Below are 21402 nucleotides of genomic sequence, written 5' to 3' on the forward strand. Positions count from 1 at the left end.
AGGAGGCAGTGTGTGTGTGGTGAGGAGGCAGTGTGTGCGTGGTGAGGAGGCAGTGTGTGTGTGGTGAGGAGGCAGTGTGTGTGTGGTGAGGAGGCAGTGTGTGCGTGGGGAGGAGGCAGTGTGTGCATGGGGAGGAGGCAGTGTGTGCGTGGGGAGGACGGAGGAGGCAGTGTGTGCGTGGTGAGGTGGCAGTGTGTGTGTGGGTAGGTGGCAGTGTGTGCGTGGGGAGGAGGCAGTGTGTGCGTGGGGAGGAGGCAGTGTGTGTGTGGTGAGGAGGCAGTGTGTGTGTGGTGAGGAGGCAGTGTGTGTGTGGTGAGGAGGCAGTGTGTGTGTGGTGAGGAGGCAGTGTGTGTGTGGTGAGGAGGCAGTGTGTGCGTGGGGAGGAGGCAGTGTGTGTGGTGAGGAGGCAGTGTGTGGGTGGGGAGGTGGCAGTGTGTGTGGTGAGGTGGCAGTGTGTGCGTGGGGAGGAGGCAGTGTGTGTGGTAAGGAGGCAGTGTGTGCGTGGGGAGGTGGCAGTGTGTGCGTGGGGAGGAGGCAGTGTGCGTGGGGAGGAGGCAGTGTGTGCGTGGGGAGGTGGCAGTGTGTGTGTGGTGAGGAGGCAGTGTGTGCGTGGTAAGGAGGCAGTGTGTGCGTGGTGAGGAGGCAGTGTGTGAGTGGTGAGGAGGCAGTGTGTGCGTGGGGAGGAGGCAGTGTGTGCGTGGGGAGGTGGCAGTGTGTGTGTGGTGAGGAGGCAGTGTGTGTGTGGGGAGGAGGCAGTGTGTGCGTGGGGAGGAGGCAGTGTGTGCGTGGGGAGGAGGCAGTGTGTGAGTGGTGAGGAGGCAGTGTGTGCGTGGGGAGGAGGCAGTGTGTGCGTGGGGAGGTGAGGAGGCAGTGTGTGCGTGGGGAGGAGGCAGTGTGTGAGTGGTGAGGAGGCAGTGTGTGCGTGGGGAGGAGGCAGTGTGTGCGTGGTGAGGAGGCAGTGTGCGTGGTGAGGAGGCAGTGTGTGCGTGGTGAGGAGGCAGTGTGTGCGTGGTGAGGAGGCAGTGTGTGTGTGGTGAGGAGGCAGTGTGTGCGTGGTGAGGAGGCAGTGTGTGTGTGGTGAGGAGGCAGTGTGTGCGTGGTGAGGAGGCAGCGTGTGTGTGGTGAGGAGGCAGTGTGTGTGTGGTGAGGAGGCAGTGTGTGCGTGGTGAGGAGGCAGTGTGTGCGTGGTGAGGAGGCAGTGTGTGCGTGGTGAGGAGGCAGTGTGTGCGTGGGGAGGAGGCAGTGTGTGCGTGGGAACTCACACCTTTTTAAATGTGACAGACACTCCTAACCCAAAGCCCCTTAAGAGCCAGTAACATGAGAAATCTGAATGTATTTTTCCATACATTAACCTTTGTATAAGCTTTCAATGTCTTCTAGCGTTACTAAAACTCGTACAGCCCGGAGCAACTTAAGTAACGTGAGAACGCTTAAGCACTTTGAGCCTGGTGTCCCTATTTTGGGGCATTATAGGCGGACACAAAAATCGTCCAAAAGGAAAACTACCAGCTCTTTGTTGTACAATGTGGTATTTATATAGGGCTTAAGTGGTGAATGTAGGGCATCTCTGTCTATATACTGCACATCTATACTAGTGTTAGCTACTATACTAAAAGTCTTACAGCCATTGTGATTGCAGTCTATTACAGTAGGATTCAGGAATACAGACTACAGTAAAAGTGAATTAAGCCATTTAATGTGTGATGCATTCTCATGAGATATCTGCACTCTTTTCTTCTTCTTCTTCTTCCTGTTAATTCCCACCGGGGTCGACCACAGCAAATCATCTGTTTCCACCTGGTTCTGCTTTCTGCGTATTCCTTGGTGACTCCTTGCTGCCACCTGAATGTCCTCTCACACCGACCACCGCAGCCATAAACCCCACCTGAATGTCCTCTCACACCGACCACCGCAGCCATAAACCCCACCTGAATGTCCTCTCACACCGACCACAGCCATAAACCCCACCTGAATGTCCTCTCACACCGACCACAGCCATAAACCCCACCTGAATGTCCTCTCACACCGACCACCGCAGCCATAAACCCCACCTGAATGTCCTCTCACACCGACCACCGCAGCCATAAACCCCACCTGAATGTCCTCTCACACCGACCACCGCAGCCATAAACCCCACCTGAATGTCCTCTCACACCGACCGCAGCCATAAACCTACTACTCTTTGACCTTCCTCTTCTCCTCTTCCCCGGCCCATATATTCGGCATCCTTCTCCCAATGTGCCCCCGGCCTCTTCCCTCCTCTGTCTGCACATGTCCAAACGGGGTCATCCCTATGTTCCCCAGGTTCTATGTTCCCCACTTACCTTAGGGTTTAGGGTTAGCGTTAGGTTTCTGGATTAAGGACTTCAGTGTTTTGTACTATACAATTCTATGTATAATTACAGAACAAATAATGTTTGTTTTTGCCATCTTTGTTGTAGAGTCTGAGCAATTTATGTTTTAGTTTATTTTATGCCAGTGTTAATTTTTAGTTGGCTAAGACTAGATAGTTTAAGTAGCCTAGGCAGGCCTAAAGTTCAATGGATTGTTCAAAGACTGAGCTTAAATCAGAATTTGCTACTAAAAGTAACTAGAATTACTAAAATTACTAGGTTAGGTTTCTGGTTATAGGTTTAGATGTATTCTAAGTGGGGAACAAATAACCTTTTTTGCATGGTGGGGAACATAGGACCTGGGGAACATAGAACCTGGGGAACATAGAACCTAGGGAACATAGAACCTGGGGAACATAGAACCTGGGGAACATAGGTATGCTCCCGTCCAAACCACCTCAACCTCACTCTTTCGTGCTGTATCCCCAAACCTTCTAACCTGAGCTGATCCTCTAGTGTCTTTCTTGTCCTGCCTTTGTCACTCCTAGAATCATATAGCATCTTTACATCTCAAAATTAGATTTGCATAATATGATATTTCTGTATCTCTGGAAATAACCCAATGTTGTTTTTGTCTGTGTGTGTTCATACATGTGTGCTCTTTTGCATGTGTGTGCTTCTACGTGTGTCTGTGTGTGTCTGTCTCTGTGTGTGTGCGTGCATGCGTGTGTGTGCGTGCGTGCATGCGCTGCGTGTGTGCGTGCGTGTGTGTGTTCAGTCCTTAGTGTACGAGGTTGGCTTCCTGGTGTGTGCGGCCATAGGGGTGGTCTACATAGTGTTGATGCCACTGGTGGGCTTCCTCCTGACGCTCTGCCGTTGCTGTGGGAACTGCGGAGGCCAGATGTACCAGAAGCAGAGCGGCAGCACCAACTGCTGCAGGAGAGCTCTGTACTGGAGCGCCTTCCTCACCACACTCATCATTCTGTATGTACGCTTTAATCGCATCTATATATTCTACAGTTTTATGTAATGGTTTTAAGGACCACACCAGTCTAATTCTGACCTCTAGCGTTTTCCAGAGCCAAAGAATTGCCCCTGTCTTCAAAAAATGTTGCATAGGCAACAATATTGCTTGTTGCTGTTGGGCAGAAACCTCTTATCACCATACCATCTCTTGGTATGTAGTGGCAAAAAGAACTGCTCTACAAGCTCGAAACGCATTGCATCGCGGCACGCTTTGAGTTTGAACTTAGATCTGTTATTTCTTTATTTGAATCCTGTAAAGCAGGGGTTTTCAACAGGTGGTCCGTGGACCACTGGTGGTCTGTGGAGGTATTGCTTGTGGTCCCTGACCATGGATTTAGTAATGTAGGATTGTTGTTAAAATGTTCTTTCTACTAGTTGAGAAACCGGGAAGTGAATGACCTGGTGGTGACCTATGATGTCCATGTAGTCATTTACTGACAAGTTGGAGGTCAAGAAATTCAACAGAAAAAGGAATCTAGAATCTCAAGAGGAGGAAGTGCACCGGGTTGTCTGGTTGAGTCATTATTATTAGGAAATTATTAGTAGTCACTGACAAGTGCTGCATATCCTTACTTGTAAGGACCATACAAGTACTTACACGTGCTGCTGCATATCCAACTGGAATTGTAGCATGAAGATGGCTTTTAATGATACCAGTTGAAAAATATGTTCAGGCACATTCTGTAACGTTAAATTAGTTATTTTGTCAGTGAAAGTGGTCCCCGACATGGTCCTTTGAATTCATATTTAGAAAATATACCTGATGTGTGTGAGATAAACGTGATTGTCTATAGGTCATTGTTTTTACTTTGCTCAGCTGTCATATGCAGCTTGGCTGTGTGGAAGAGAAGGTGCATGTACCGCCGTACCGGTGTCCACAAACCCCCGTTATAATCGTTTCCCTGTTAATGTCTACAGAGCAGGAAACATCTGTATGTTCAGAAGCAACGAAACCTTCCACTCAAGCGTTGACCACGGTGTGGTGGAACTGAACAGCACTATGAACAACCTTCATACCTACCTCACTGCTGTACCGCAGGTAAGCCGACACACCTCAACCTTAACAGCACTATGAACAACCTTCATACCTACCTCACTGCTGTACCGCAGGTAAGCCGACACACCTCAGGGACGTGCAGAGTGTGTTCGAGGGGCAGGGGCTGAAATCCTGTAAGAGGGCACACTTTTGGACAAAAATAGTGAAAATAGCTGATCTACAAGCTCACAATGCGTCACGCTGCGACGCGTTGAGAGCTGGTAGATCAGCTATTTTCGGGGCGCAACCCAGCACTCTTTAGCTATAGAGATGCGGTGTACGACAGTGGATTTCTAAACAAATTTGTTATACTGTGTTCAAGTTCAGGAGAAAAAAAGCAATTCTCCTGAATGCTGCCTTCCGGTATGGCATGGAAAGGAGTGTCATTTGCATTTCTTTCACCATGTAGTAAACGCTACATTCGTGGTCTGGAAAGGGCAGTTGTTTTACAGACGGGTAAAAGGGCAGGGGCTGAAGCCCCCCTTTGATGTCTATATGTGCACGTCCCTGTCGACACCTCAGGAACACCACGCTATATACAAGGCCTTTGTTAGTAAATGTCACAAGGTCTAAGGAACAAAGGGAGTCTACCAGCACGCCTCAAGCCTGGAACGGCTGGTCCGGTGCTTCACAGGAACAAGGACACATGTTGCAGAAGGAGGAGAGGACACTGGAGCAGCACGGACATTTAGAGCCTTTTATTAGGTGCTAGTATACAAACGACTAACGTTTAGACCTGTGGTCTTCATCAGAGTCATGACTCTGATGAAGACCACATAGGTTGAAACGTTACAAGCGTCTACAAGCTCACAACATGTTGACGCGTGAGCCTGTTGAGCAGCCAAACATGGCATCTCTTTTAGGCATTATGTTTGATGCTTAAATGGCATCAAACATAGAGTCATAGAGTTATTCCAGTAATAACATAATATTCCAGAGAACGGATGGCCCCGCCCCCACCTATTAATTTCAATGAATAGGTGCAGTAACGCACTACTAGCTATTCAGACGGTATAGAAGCATGTGCAGTATTATAAAGGCGGACGTCTTGCAATGCCAGATTTGGCCACCAGGCTTCCATGGTTTCAATAATCATCTGCGGTTCTGGGGTTAAGTGCCTTGCTCAGGGACACTTTTACTCGGTGGGCATGAGGGAGGCAAACCGGCAACCTTCTGATTACGAGACAGCCTTTCTTTTTTTTTTAATATAATTTTTATCCCACGATTTTGTAACCCCATTTTTCACCCCTGTGTCAATTATCTAATGTGATCCTGGGTTCTACACACCCTCCACCAACCTGGGGAGAGCAACAGACTTGAACTCATGCTTCCTTCATGCATGAGTGTCCAAGTCGCTCCTTTACACCTGACAGGGGGGAGTTTCCCTGGTTGGACGTAGCGCATGGAAGGAACACGTTATTCCAACCAGTTCCTTTCCCCTCCATCAGGCGCCCCGGCTGGCCAGGGGGAGACAGTTTAGAGACCAGGATTACTGCATGTTTTTTGTGAGGGTACCTACCCGAGGGGACGCGGGGAGAACATGCAAACTCCACACAGACAGCCTTTCTACCCACTAAGCTACAACTACCAACCAGGATTAGGCTATTTTGTCCACGACTGATTGAGGTTGTTTTATGCGGTTCTATAAACAACCCTGTTAGTGTCTGTATAGGATTAGTCACATTAAGTACCCTGCTCATGTGATCTTTTATCCTTGTGTTTGTGAGTGGCTTTTGTGTGATGTTTCAAAGTGACCCTCAATTTGTCATGCACTTGACTTGTGCCCCCGCTGTGTCAATACACTTATCTCCACCTACAGCTGGAGAGAGAGAGAGAAAGAGAGGTTCTGTTGTCTGTGTTCTTTAGGTTTGCAAGGCTGCCAGGTGTGATTAGATAAAGTCACTCGACATGACGTTTGTTGCATAATTACATTGTTATTTTTGAGTGTGTGTTATTATCTTGTATTCTTTTACCTGGTTATTATCATAGCTTCTTTGAGGCACTACATTGTTCTCTGCACTCTACTTGTGTTGATTAATTGACTGACTTTATTTGGATAAGAAATTACTAACACACCTATTACAAATATTAAATAACACTATAACTTGTGACTAGGGTCCGAATTGTAATTTTGTATGTTGCTTAATTTGGATAAGAGCGACAGCTAAATGCAAAAGTGTAATTGATTATGTTGCCCCCCTTCCCCCCTCCCCTTTACCTATTCCCAGCAAATTGACCATGTGGTGACCGAAAGCTACAAGACTGTCGACGAGGTCAGCGAAAACCTCAACAGTGAGTTTTGGGAAGTTAATACTGTGATTAATGCTGTAATTATGTGCCATTTAAAAGTATGTAATATTTCCCTGCCTGTCATTGTGTGTGTGTGTGTGTGTGTGTGTGTGTGTGTGTGTGTGTGTGTGTGTGTGTGTGTGTGTGTGTTTGTGTGTGTGTGTGTGTGTGTGTGGTGTGCGTGCGTGCGTGCGTGCGTGCGTCTGTCAGCTATTGGCCCCAAGGTGGGCACAGAGATCCGGAAAAGCATAGAAGGACCTGTGATCCCAGCGCTGGACTCAGTTAAAATATTGGCCCAAGGTACAGTCCTCTCACCTTGCATCATCCTGTTTGCACTGCTGTGTGCACGACTGCACGTGAGGCTTCTCCGTCCAAAATCCTCATATTAAAAATGTGGAAACCAGTGATGCCTGCAATAGCAAATATGCAAAAATATTAAAGCTGCAGTCTGTCATTTCTGCCGAATGTTCTACTACCGCGCTAATACAGAAGAAAACATAATTTGGGCAAAAGCTTAAGTGTGTTTTGAGCTTCATGCAATAGCATGCACTTGTCAACCAGTAGTGGTCCACAGAATCTAAATGTCTCACTAGAAGAGCAGGTAGACCAACGCTGAATGGTTAGAAGCCCAGGTTCCATTCTGGGCCTCGGCAATGTGTCCATGAGCAAGACGCTTAATTTCTAACTGCTCCCCGGGAGATACAAACAACAGCTGCTCACTGCTTCTAGGATGGATAAAATGGAGGATCAAGGAGAGGAAAAAAACATCTGCACGCCGTTTTTAAGCTCCAAAAAACATACTGGCACAACATTTCGACCCTTTTAGGTTTTTATCAGGCAATTTGTTTTATTTTATATATAAGATGTGCACACAATTTTCTCTGTAAAATGCACAGGACAGATTCAACACAACTGCAAATATACAGTGAGACAAAAACAACCAAGGAGTGGGGACCAAATAAGTTGTCAGTTGTTCTTTGTTAATGGCGCATACTCTACCGTACAGATTGGTCAAAATAAAATCTTATTCGCCAAAAACGTGGATGCAGATTGCAGCATTAAAGCTGCCATCCAATTAGTTAAGCCATTTACTTACAAAACAGCAACAGTATTTATTTCGCTATTCATTGAGTTCACTACATCCCTTTCCCGAAAAACGATATTACATTTATCCATTTCTACACAGTTACAGACCAGTAAGATATTACATTTATCCACTTCTACACAGTTACAGACCAGTAAGATATTACATTTATCCATTTCTACATAGTTACAGACCAGTAAGATATTACATTTATCCATTTCTACACAGTTACAGACCAGTAAGGGTGCCTGGCGTCTGGCGAACCTCCCCCCAGGGACCCATGTTGAGAATGCTTTACAGTAGGCCTGTATTGTATGTACAGTAAGTTCTGACCTGGTATGTGTTGTTGCCAGGGAAAATAGCTGATCTACAAGCTCTCATTGTGAGCTTGTAGATCTGCTATTTTCACTATGTCTTTGTCCAACAGTGTGCCCTCTTACGGGATTTCAGCCCCGTCCCCTCTAACACTCTCTGCACGTCCCTGTGGTTGTTGCTACAGAGGCTGTCAGCACCAGCGCTCTCCTGAATGAATTGAATTCGTCGCTGGCCCAGCTGGAGTCCAGTGCAGAGCTGCTCCAAGCCAACTTCAGCCAGGTTAAGGAACGCCTCAACCAGACCATCCACAAGCCGACCTGCGTGGACTGCCTGCAACTGCAGCCCGAGCTTCAAAAAGTCACAGTGGACACTTCAGTCAATGTGAGAACACATTTTATTGGAGAGCCTTTCTTCACTCTGAAGTCTTTGAGCTGTTCTATCTACCACTCTCGACCTGCTGCATGGTGTAGTGTTTTGGTTTTGGGGCATGTCATTTCAGGTGAAAATGATCCAAAAATGGTCAAAAGTAGCTAAACTAGTCAACCTATACAAGCTCAAATGCAGCTTGAGCTTCAGATTGATTTGATCCACGGGGCGGCAGTGGCTCAGGGGTAGAGTGGCTGGATGGTAACCGCAAGTTTGCCAGTTTGAACCTGGGCTCCCCCAGAGTTAGTGTCGAAGTGTCCTTGAGCAAGACACTGAACCCCTAATTGCTCCTGATGTGCTGGTTGGTGCCTTGCATGGTTTCCGCCGCCATCGGTGTATGAATGTGTGTGTGAATGGGTGAATGTAATGCACAATCTATGTAAAGCGCCTTGGATGAAGGCACTATATAAAATGCACCATTTAAAATGCACCATTTACCACTTTGCAAACTGAACGAGCTGGATATTGCTTGTTGAACGGAAGTGTTGTTTTCTGAAGAACCTTATTTGGTGATTAATGTTGAAGTGTTCCAGAGAGTACTGAAGTGTTCCAGAGAGTACTTGAAAGGGTGAAAAAGTGCCTGTTCCTCTGGTTTGCAAAAGAGTTGAGCAACAGGAAACAACGGTGAAGACATAGAACTGCCACTGACATGAGCTGTGATGTCATGGAATCTCCTCTCCTCTCCTCTCCTCTCCTCTCCTCTCCTCTCCTCTCCTCTCCTCTCATCACTTCTCCTCTACTCCTCTGAAATATCTGCTGCCCCCTGCTGTTAGTGCAAGGTGTCACAATGTTTTTTTTTAAATAACTAAATGTTTCTTTTTTGTTATTGTGTGTGTGTGTGCGTGTGCGTGTGCGTGTGTGTACATGCATGCGTGTGTCCATGGTGTGTGTGTGTGTGTGTGTGTGTGTGTGTGTGTGTGTGTGTGTGTGTGTGTGTGTGTGTGTGTGTGTGTGTGTGTCCTCCATAGATACCCAATCTCAGTAAGTTCCAGTCTGCAGTGGATGAGGTGATGAAGGCTGACCTGCACTCTCAGTTCCAGCAGGTTGGTGACATCACTCTGGACGTGACGCTGTAACAATGTCATTAAACCTTATAACCACTTGAACTCCGGCATCCATATCCTTTGGGAACATTTGACAAAAATAGCCGATCTACATATAAAGCTCAGACAACGATATATGCCAAGCGTTGCGACTTGGCTTGTAGATTGGCTATTTCTTTTTCTTTTTTTTTTGGCTTTCGCCTTTATTTTATATTTTTTATAGAGGGACAGACAGTAGGCTGACAGGAAATGGGGAGAGAGATGGGGGGAAGACATGCAGTAAATGCCAAGGTGCCCGTGACCGCTGAGCCACGGCCCAGGCCAGATTGGCTATTTCTGATAAAGCCAATTTATTACACCCATATAATGCTCTGGAGGATGGTCACTAGGGAACACTGTTCATCTGTTAGTTGAATGGCTTGAATCATCTTCGTGAACTCCATCGAGTCTTTTACATACTAGAGAGTTGGTGCCTCACATCTAAGCCCTAACCACACCAAAGGGTCACCATGCAACTCCTTGGGTCCAAACGGTTGCAAGGAGTTAACGCTAAAACCGTCTCGACCCTTTGGTGTGGTTTGGGCCATTGAATTCCATGCATTGAATCACTAGGGTCAACGTGGGTCAACGTGCAACAAGACATATCACACCGCAGGGACAACGCTGAGTTTGGGCCCTAACACCTTTGTCTCACCGCCGATCCGACCAATATGTGTGAATTGTAGTGTCGGGGGGGTGTCTGTGACCCCTTTATGCCCATATATGGAGATGTCATTAGTATATGCCCATACCCTATATATTGGCATAGACTGCCCTGTATAGGCAATCATAACTTGCAGTCACCAACTAGGATGTGAATTTGAATGTGGCCAATAATTGTCAAGCATGATCAGAAAGCTGTGCTTTTCCCAGGGAGAGGACTATTTGGACAGCATTCCACAGAGGGTCACCAATGAAACCAAAGATATAGTTCAGGGTGAGTATATGCAGAATAATGTAGCCTACCTTCTCATAAACTATACACTCTTGCAGGCTTTTGTTTCATTTGATGAATCCCTCCTGCATAGATGCTAGTGTTAAAAAATGCAGGTGTCCTTAACCACTTGCTGACATGCTTATTTTTTGGCATAAAACAAAATCAAAAGAAAAACCAATAAATTATTCTTATTATTTGTATATATATTTTTTTAAATAGCGCAAATAGCAGACCTATACAAGCTCTACAAGCTTCTTTTTTTCTCGCTGTTTTTGAAATAATAATACTTGTTGTGTTTCTTTTTGTTTGTGTGTTATATAGAGTCGAAGAACAAACTGGCGGACATCAGAGCCCAGATCTCCCAGGTAACCAGCGAATTCCCCGTCTCTGCGTTAACCAACGCCTCCGATGCTCTGGCCCAGCTGCAGGCGGACATCACTGAGTACACTCCTGAGGTGGAGAGAGCAGAGTACATCAGGTCAGTACACACACACACACACACACACAGTACACAACACACACACACACACACACACACACACACACACACACACACACACACACACACACACACACACACACACACACACACACACACACACACACACACACACACACACACACACACACACACACACAAACACACACACACACCAGACATCACTGAGTACACTCCTGAGGTGGAGAGAGCAGAGTACATCAGGTCGGCTGTTAACACTTCAACACGCACGCACGCACGCACGCACGCACGCACGCACGCACGCACGCACGCACGCACGCACGCACGCACGCACGCACGCACACACACACACACACACACACACACTGACTTTGACATGCGGTATGTATGTGTGGTGGAACTGCTGCTCCTTGTAGGTGGGCGGTGGGCGTGGCGGTGTGCTGTGTGGTTCTGCTGGTGGTGGTGTGTAACGTACTGGGTCTGCTGGTGGGCCCGTGTGGATTGGAGCCTAAAGCCGACCCCACAGATCGCTCCTGCTGCGCAGACTTCGCTGGCACCTTCCTGATGATGTGAGTCCTTCTAGAATAGGGAAAATGACCAAAAGTTGTGACAAATCTGCAAAAACAAATAATGCTTACCACTAGCTTTCTTTGGTATCCGGTTCGATCCGGTGCGATTTTGTGCATTTTAGTTTTACTTCACCTTCATTTAAACTGCATTGAATTGAGAGAGAGAGGATAGTTGTTAATGTTTAGAGTTTTTGCCGTGGCGACTTGGTAAACTGGCTAGTTCTCCGGTATCCTTTTCTTTCATAAAGGTGTCTACTACAGTATATCACATATCAATTTGTTCCAAGCCAACTCCCTTGCGAAACTTTGTGGGAGCCAATCAATGTTGGGGTACCTGGAGGGCCTATAGGCTAAAAGCAGGACATTTTAAAATTGACCAATATGAGCTTGTGAGGTTTTTAGGGGTGCTGAATCCGTTCCAACCATTGTTTTCAGTAAAAATTACATTAAATTAAAAATTATATTAAAATGTAAAAATCATTAATCTTTTCAGAATACGAACTTTATTGTCACACCTTAAAAATAATTAACAGTAAAATACACAAGATAAACAAGTGAACTTTGACGTGATGAAACAAATAAAATAAGTAGACAAAATTGGAACTGGAAAACAAGCTGATAAATTATCTTTGTGTCTGTGTGACTGGAGTTCCCCAGGTCTCTGTACTAGGTCTGTACTGTATTTTCCTGCTACACAGCTATTTTTCGCCAAATTAGCTGTGTAGCAGCTAATTAATCCCCCGAATAGGGAGGCTATAGAGCGTCGCAGTCCTGCCCCCTACCAGGGCCCAGGAAATGATTCCCCGTTCATGTTCCTCATAGACATTTCAAAAAGTATTTGTTTAAAGACCTTTTAAGCCTCGTACAAAGCCAACTCTTGTCGTGACAAATCATGACAACAAACACAATTTTTCGGGCCGAACAAGAAATTAGAAAGAAGAAGAAAACGGCAGGTTACAACACTTTTTTTGTAATTATTTGTTTGGTCCAAAATATTGTGTTTGTTGTCATGATTTGTCACAACTCGAGTTGGCTTTGTACGACGCTTATATGGTCTTTAAATAAATACTTTTTGAAATGTCTATGGGAAAAATGCACTGGGAATTATTTCCTGGGCCCTGGCGTCGTCATGAAAGGGGGCGGGACTGCAACGCTCTATAGGGTACAAGTTCTTAATTGTTGAAGTCTGAAATCCGTGTCCACCATTTGAACTGTGATGTGACGGCAGGGGTGCAGGTTTCAGCTTCCTGTTCTCCTGGCTCTTCATGATAGTTGTGCTGGTGCTGTTCTTGGTGGGAGGGAACCTCTACACGCTGGTGTGTAAACCCTGGCACGGCGGAGAGCTGTTCAAGGTAATACACAATACACGCTGATGTATTGTAAGCTGTTCAATGTAATTCAAATGTGTGGTGTACCAGGGGTACTTTGGGTCCCCCAGCTAAATAATAGTTTGGAACCAAATGGGGCCCTTATGGGTGGGTGGATGGATGGCATCACCTGAGTGTCCTTTGTTTGTTTGCAGCTTATGGATACTCCCGGTCTGATTCCTGGACTGGACCTAGGCCCTGCACTGGGGCTGAAAAGCAACCTCACACTCACTGACGTTTACACGTGAGTTTTGTGCACACACACACACACACACACACACACACACACACACACACACACACACACACACACACACACACACACACACACACACACACACACACACACACATGCTCATCTTCTGCATGGAGTGTGATATGGTTGTCCTGTGTTGGTCCTGTTGGCAGTGAGTGTGAGCAGAACATGCCTCTATGGTCGGTGCTGCGTGTGTACGAGCTGGTAGACCTGGACGATGTGCTCGATGTCTCAAAGGTAAACACCTCTGCTTGCCTGTTCATGTTCTTCTCACACGCACACACACACACACGCACGCACACACACACACAGCCTGCACCGCAAAGCTCAGACGGGTATGATTTTATTTATATATTCTTTCTGCCGGTCCCCCCCCCCCCCCCCCCCCCCCCCTTTCAGTACACAGAGGAGATCTACAGGATGTTCGACAGTGCCAACATCACCCTGCCTGCTATCACGCTGCTGAGCCCTGAGGTGCAGGACCAGTTGCAAAGCCTGCCTAACATGGCCGGCGATGTGGACTTCCAAGCTGTGGATCAGCAGGTAGGCAAGGACGTGTAGAGAGTGTTACAGAAGCAGGGGCTGAAATCCCGTAAGAGGGCACTTAGCACTTAAATAGCGAAAATAGCAGATCTATAAGCTCACAAGAGAGCTTGTAGATCAGCTATTTTCGGGTCGCAACTCAGCACTCTTTGTCTACTGGAGATGCGGTGTACGACATGGATTTCTAAACAAATTTGTTCAACGCAAAATGCTGTGTTCAAGTTCAGGAGACTTTGGGAAAAAAAGCAATTCTCCTGAATGCTGCCTTCCAGCATGGCATGGAAAGGAGTGGCATTTGCATTTCTTTTACCATAGTAAATCGTGGTCTGGAGAGGGCACTTGTTTTACAGACAGGTAAAAGAGCAGGGGCTGAAGCCCCCTTTGATGTCTATGTGTGCACGTCCCTGACGAGCACAGATTTAAGTTGACAGATTTAAGTAATTGCGATTAATGATTTAATTATGTTTTTGACAGCATTATGAATATAAATGTAATATCCGTTTGGTTTGGTGTTTAGGCTTTGAAATAAAAAAAATTTGCACAGGGCAGACAGGACAAATAACTTAAATGTATACAAAGAAATTACTGACATATTTACTCATATTAAAGATGGATGGAGTGCCGTTATTTTTTTTCATATGTCTATGGGGTGACAGTACTTCATTGGATCTCTTGGTGTGGTTATTATGTGCAATGATGTATTCCTTTTGTATCCATATCTTTAAGCATTTTCCCATAATTATGTGTTCTTCAGATCAATAACATCACCAGCATCGACTTGAACACAACGGCGGATAATCTAGATGAGCTCGCAAACGTTCAGGTGAGTAACGAACACACAACGCAATCAATCACACAACCTGTTGCAAATGAAACCTCACCAGAGGTGGAAACGTCAACATTTTAAAAAAAAAGCCTTCTAAATCATGACACTTTTCTGAAAAACCTCATGTTTCTATATCAGTGGTTCTCAATATTTCATGTCAAGGACCCCAAAAATTACAATATGCCGCCGACCCCCATCTGAAAATATGGAAAACATTTTCACGATTTAAAAAAAATAGCAGACCTACAAGCTCGTAGCGCTATGAGCTTGTAGATCTGCTATTTTTCAATAGCTAAAAGTATAACATAATGCTTAAAACACCAAAAGGGGTTCCCGCCCAGAATGGGATAAGTAAAAGTATCAATACTGCAATGTAGAAAAGTCTGGAATTCAAAATGGACTTGAATAAAAGTACAAAGGTATTGGTATAAAACAAAAAACAAAAGTGCAAAGTACTCATTATGTATTCAAATGTGTAAAAATCTTTTGAAAATGGCAGATCTACAAGCTGACGCAATATGAGCTTGTAGTCTGTAGATCGGCTATTTTTGTATGTTTTGTAATAATTAATAATACAAATCTACAAACAAAGCAACTATAACTAATATTTTCAAACAATTTGTATCGGAGTATAATATTTGCCTGCTTTGAGATGTAGTGTAGAGTAGAAGTAAAAGTAGGCTGCTGAAAATAAAACATTCTGGGCAGGAACCCCTTTTGGTGTTTTAAGCATTATGTTACACTATTGAAAAATAGATCAGATCTACAAGCTCATAGCGCGGCACCGAGTGCCGTGCTACGAGCTTGTAGGTCTGCTATTTTTGAAAAATCGTGAAAATGTGGCGCAAATCTTGAATGAATATATATTCTTTCCGAGCGAACGTTTTTAACTAAAATCTTTGCTTCTGGGGGGTCCCTCCCTGGAACAACATATTTTCAGATGGGGTTCGGCGGCCAATTACATATATATTTGGGGGTCCTTGACATGAAAACGTTTGAGAACGACTAACATAGGGTTTTTCAGAAAACTGTCAGAATTTAGAAGACCAATTTTACACCACTGCAACTCATACCCAGTATTAACCCAATGACTAACCTGTGGCCTCTTGCTCGCTGACAGCCTGATCCCACGGTTCAGGCAGAGCTGAGGAGAGAGGCTGAAGAACTGAGACAGATCCAGAGCAGAATGGAGACATCCATCTTCCCACAGCTGGTGAGTTGAATTTCAGCACACATACCATAAATACAAATGTGCAAACAAATACATGGAGTACCGGAATACACAATGCACCTGTGAATGTACTAAACAGTTACTAGTGTATATTCATTAGGTGATTAATTCCTATAATTCCATAATTAACTGCTTACACAGCAATAATGTGTGTATCGTTTCCATTTAACCCATAGCCCAGTGATATCCCAATGGCTGAGGTTGTAAACCCAGACCATAGACCATTCCTGCATGCTTCTCACCGACATTCTCCATTTTCCCCTGTAAAAAAAAAACTAACAAAAAACTGAATTGTTTGTTGACAGGAGAAGCTCAACTCGACAGCAGAGAAACTTCGATCCGTTTTGAGACAAATCAATGTGAGTACAGTCTAAAGAACCATATGATTGCAATTATATGAGCTAATTGCATTTGTTTTGTTGCATAATCATAAGATTATGACAGAAAAGCACAAAACAAAAGAAAATCATTAATTGCAATTATTTGAAGGACAATGCCAATTAGATTTTAACCACTTTAACCATATTCTATATTTTAGCTATTCAAAAATAGCATATATACAAGATCATAGTGCGTCACTTTGTGTCACGCTACAAGCTTGTAGATCTGCTATTCTTTTTAAATCATGAAAATGTGCCCTAAAACAACATATTTTCAGATGGGGGTCGGCGGCCAATTACAGATAATCTTGGGGGTCCTTGACATGAAATGTTTGAGAACCACTGATATAGAAACATAAGTTTTTCAGAAAACTGTAGAAGACATTTGTAGAATCGTCCTCAGGTCTAAACTGTGTTGTTTTGGGTGGTGGTTTCCAGGGAACCGTCGGCGAGGCGCTGACTCGAGTGGGAGCAGCTCAAGACTTTCTCAACGCCAACACAACGCTGATCATTAAGGCTGTGAGTAGAGTCACATGACCACCAGTTGATCCTCAGCCACATGAACCAGTGTTGATTTCGTCGACTGAAACTAAGACTGAGGAAAACTAAATGGAAACTAAATGAAAACGAAGCTATGATGACTAAAACTAAGACTAAATGTAATGACAATTTCGACAACAGATAACTAGACTCAAATGTTAGGAAGGGACTAGTGGACAAGAGATCCAGTATAAGTCATTTTACACTTGGTTGCATGCTGAAAATAGCCGATCTACAAGCTCACGTGAGCTTGTAGATCGGCTATTTTCAGCAAGTGTAAAATCAGCCATTACAACTCCATCAAGGCCCGCCAAAATACATTTTTGTTGACTAAATCAACTCTAGATTTAGTCGGCTAAAATCGCATGACATTAACACTAAAACATTCCAGGTGACTAAAATGTGGCTAAAACTAAATGAAAACTATTCAAGAGACTACGACTCTAAAACTAAAATCAAAATTTGCTGCGAAAAACAACACTGACATGAACCCTAGCACCCCTATTCTGAGGCCAACATTTGTCAGAAATAGCAGATCTTCAAGATGAGATTATAGATCAGCTATTTTCAGCAAAGACATTGGTATAGAGCCCTGATTAACTAAGTATATCGCTAGAAGCTTTGTATCGTCATATTTCTATAAGTCCATATTTGATGTGATTCTTTTGTGAAAATCTCGTGCAGTGAGCTTGCAGATCAGCTTTTTTCACTATTTTACTTTTCTTTATGTACAATAATAAAATGAAACGGTCTGGACATTATGATATTTCCACCCGACAGCTACAATATGTCAGGGTTTGGATCAGTCAAAAGGGGGCGAGCGGGTGGGATGCCTTTATCGGTCATTTAGTAGGCGTATTGCGCTGCTGATTATAGGCCATGAGAAGTAATATTGTACAGTCTATCTGAAGGGAGCATTCCGCTATATTACAGCGCCGTGGGTGTGCGTGCATGCGTGCGTGCGTGCGTGCCTTAGAGTGTGCGTGCGTGCCTTAGAGTGTGCGTGTGTGCGAGAGAGAGAGAGAGAGAGAGAGAGAGAGAGACCCCTTTGGTCTACTTCACAGCACATATCACAATACTATCACACATTAGTCACAGTTCACTCTCAGAGGGTTTACCCAGAATTCCACCGATTCTCATGACTATCACTGTAAAGCAGGAAAGGAATGCATGGAATGTACGTTCTGTAACACTCTCTCTCTCTCTGTGTGTGTCTCTCTCTCTCTCTCTCTCTCTCTCTGTCTCTCTCTCTCTCTCTCTCTCTCTGTCTCTCTCTCTCTGTGTGTCTCTCTCTCTCTCTCTCTCTCTCTCTCTCTCTCTCTCTCTCTCTCTCTCTATCTCTCTCTCTCTAGGAAAGCAAGGAGTTTGTAGAGTGCCAGTTGAGTTACTTCACTGCGTACGCTGACTGGGCCAAGTTGACGGTAAACAAACTTTGCTTCAAACCTTTGCAGATTATCATAGTTAGCATTTTACCGTTGTTTTTATTTAGAGTTTGTTTTCACTTTATAGTTTTTCATTTGTTTTCAAAGTGGGTTTGCCAAAGTAGGTTTGCTAGTTAATAAAATAATAATAATAATAATAATACATTTTATGATTATTTTTTGTTTAGTTTAGTTTTAGTGTTGGTTTTAGAGTATTTGTCAGGGGGGAGATTCGCAAGTTCTGATAAAGTATTGTGTTAAAACTTGGGCAGCTAGAAAACATGCAAGATACTGTAGATTTTATACACGCAATATGGTAGGCTTATGTTTGAAATAAATTGACGAAAACTATTAAAGGACATTTCTTCTCAGATTTTTGTTTGTTGTAGTTCATTTTGTAAACACAATACAGTTTTACAATATTTCCTACCATACTTCCTACCTTTTCTTATTTTGTGAGGAGTAACCGTGTGTGTGTGTGTGTGTGTGTGTGTGTGTGTGTGTGTGTGTGTGTGTGTGTGACTGTGTGTGACTGTGTGTGCGTGCGTGCGTGCGTGCGTGCGTGTGTGCACCGTGTAGATCACACAGCAGGTGGGGCGCTGTGGGCCGGTGGCTGGAGCTGTCGACTCAGCAGAGATCATCGTCTGTACCAACGTGGTGGAGTCTCTGGTGAGAGGAGTCCCTCAGGGCTCTATATTAAATATAACAGCTGAAAATTATCTGCAAGCTTACAACGAGTCTCTATTGAGAGGCACTGCACAAAACGTCCTCACTCTCTGGCTAAGAGTGGGTGGAGTTACGTTCTGTGGTTCTAATCATTTCGCTAAGTGGTGGGTGGGGTCTGTGGTTAGCCTAATTTGGCACACCTGAGGTAGGCCTAGGCTCAGGTAGACTCATAGAGGTATAAAGGACAAGGCGGACTGCCCCGCCACCTGCTATTCATTCCAATGGAAGATGCTCGTGGCGTTTTGAAGCACCCGGAAGAACCCTCTACTTCCACATTTTCTCGATTTGGACACCAAAATGTGGTGTCCAAAATGCGGAAGTGCTCAATGTTAAACCCCAACTGCACGGTTTCGTCGTGCTAAATCCACGGGCCCGCCTGCAGTCCTAGCTCTGTCCAGTAGGGCCGAGTGCTTCAACATTGAACAGCCCTTCTGGGGGCTTGGGTAGACTCAGAGCAAACTATTAGTCTGATGGGTGAAGAAGTAGAGCTCCAGGGCAGGTCACTTTATGTCATTTTCAGGACGTCTTCACCAGCTGATCTATGTTACATAACAATCCTTCCTGTCAACGTTTGAACTCTGCTTCCACAGAACGCTTTCTGGTTCAGTCTGGGCTGGTGTCTAATCTTCTTCATACCCAGCATCATATGTTCTATCAAGCTGGCCAAGTACTACAGGAGAATGGATGAATCTGATGTGTTTGAGTGAGTATAGCCCTACTTATGCACCAGTGTTGAGTTTGTCGACTAATACTAAGACGAAAAATGTTCGTCAACTGCCTTTTGTCACTGGCGAAAACGGAATAAAAATGAAATGAAAACTAAGCTACGATGACTAAAACTAAGACTAAATATATTGACATATATTGATTTCGTCAACAAAGAAAAACTAGACTAAAATGTTAGGAAGGGACTAGTGGATGAGAGATCCAGTATAAGTCATTTTACATTTGGTTGCATGCTGAAAATAGTCGATCTACTACTTGTAGATCTGCTATTTTCAGCAAGTGTAAAAACACTCATTACGACGGCATCAAGGCCCAATAAAATACATTTTAGTCGACCAAATCAACTGTAGATTTAGTCGACTAAAATCTTATGATATTTAGCCGACTAAAACTAGACTAAACACTAAAACATTCCAGGTGACTAAAATGTGACTAAAACTAAATGAAAACTATTCAAGAGACTATGACTAAAACTAAAATAAAAAAATTGCTGCCGCAAAAACAACACACACGTGTTTCACACGCAAGCAAACGCACACGCAAGGACAAGAATGTGTGATGCCTCACTCATCTGACTGTTAACTTTCTCTCACCAGCAACCACATAGCGATGAACCACATCCCTCGGGCCCAAATGAAACCTTTCTGAGAAGAAGTGTGGAGCAGACGACTGGGTACGTTTGATGAAGCGCTTCGAGACCACTTAATATCAGATGCCACTTCAAAGTTAAAAGCACATAGTTCATCTCTGCTGCAAAGCACTAGAAATGTGGTTCTTGGGATATTTAAATCTCTGGATTTCTCTCTGGAGAGACTAGAAATGAGAGAAACAACGGCATACGGGAATCTGCAGGGACGTCCCCCCCCCAAATCATTTCAAATTTGCATTTTGTTATTTAATAAATATTTTTGTATCAATGTATTGTATTAATAGAGCCAAAGTTTATACATTTCAAACTGTTGCAGTGTTTTGTAGAATTGTCTATATGCGTATCATACAATATGCCTTTTGCACCAACAAATTTCACAAACCTACTGTTCACTGCGAATTTTACATCACTTGACGACAAGAGTGACCCGCTAGGCGAGCAAGTACGCACACCAAGCAACTGATGGCCTTGCGCGTCCACTCCACGAGTTGGCGAACCGTGGTGAACGGAACATGGGTTTTCTCCTTTCTCCCAGTTGCACGTAGTACTTGATAATGATGTGTGCGTTAGGCTAGCTAACGTAAGTGGGTTTGCTAGCTACATAAACGGACATTTCACTCCCACCCAGCCAAAGGCAGGACATCTTAAGGGCTACTGTAGTCATAGTCCAGTTTTCGGTTGAAGAGGTGATGTCACGCCGCGGTGGTCACCGCTCACACAACACATCTCTCTGTTTTTACTAACCACCGTTTCGGTGGTCACCTCTTCACCGAAAACTGGGAGGCATACTTTGGTTAGACATAGCATTGGTTAGACATAGCATTGGTCCGACTGGATTAAGGTTGGTGCAGTACTTAGTTTAGACTAGTCATTGGTTAGACCAGTCATTAATCCTATTAATTAATCCCAACCTATCTCAAACCCTCACCCTAACCCTAACCTCCCACGGGGCAGCACACCTAAACCTAACCTTAACCCTCTCCCAACCCTTAACGCACCCCTCACCAACCTTAATCCGGTCGTTTTAACGCACCCCTCACCAACCTTAATCCGGTCGTCTTAACGCACCCCTCACCAACCTTATGTCTAACCAATGCACCCCGGTGAGGGGTGCGTTAAAACGACCTGATTAAGGTTGGTGAGGGGTGCGTTAAGGGTTGGGAGAGGGTTAAGGTTAGGT

General features: G+C 44.6%; 1 protein-coding gene across 2 annotated transcripts in view; it reads left to right on the forward strand.

Annotated features, from left to right (window-relative positions):
• Positions 1-21147, forward strand: part of prom2 (prominin 2) — a 32922-nt gene extending 11775 nt beyond the window's left edge. For both annotated transcript variants that reach the window (XM_079512286.1, XM_079512287.1), the window contains exons 4-24: positions 3112-3317; positions 4278-4398; positions 6624-6687; positions 6895-6984; positions 8268-8464; positions 9478-9552; positions 10465-10528; positions 10850-11006; positions 11405-11557; positions 12786-12909; positions 13080-13168; positions 13333-13417; positions 13580-13723; positions 14478-14546; positions 15670-15762; positions 16086-16139; positions 16599-16679; positions 18053-18121; positions 18701-18790; positions 19438-19550; positions 20170-21147. In XM_079512286.1, coding sequence (XP_079368412.1) covers positions 3112-3317; positions 4278-4398; positions 6624-6687; positions 6895-6984; positions 8268-8464; positions 9478-9552; positions 10465-10528; positions 10850-11006; positions 11405-11557; positions 12786-12909; positions 13080-13168; positions 13333-13417; positions 13580-13723; positions 14478-14546; positions 15670-15762; positions 16086-16139; positions 16599-16679; positions 18053-18121; positions 18701-18790; positions 19438-19550; positions 20170-20221 — 2190 coding nt within the window. In that variant the 3' untranslated portion in view covers positions 20222-21147. The remainder of the gene's footprint in view (positions 1-3111; positions 3318-4277; positions 4399-6623; positions 6688-6894; positions 6985-8267; positions 8465-9477; positions 9553-10464; positions 10529-10849; positions 11007-11404; positions 11558-12785; positions 12910-13079; positions 13169-13332; positions 13418-13579; positions 13724-14477; positions 14547-15669; positions 15763-16085; positions 16140-16598; positions 16680-18052; positions 18122-18700; positions 18791-19437; positions 19551-20169) is intronic.
• Positions 21148-21402: the final 255 nt, after the last annotated feature.

The sequence above is a fragment of the Electrona antarctica genome (genome assembly GCF_951216825.1).
Source record: "Electrona antarctica genome assembly, chromosome: 10".
NCBI classification, from domain to species: domain Eukaryota; kingdom Metazoa; phylum Chordata; class Actinopteri; order Myctophiformes; family Myctophidae; genus Electrona; species Electrona antarctica.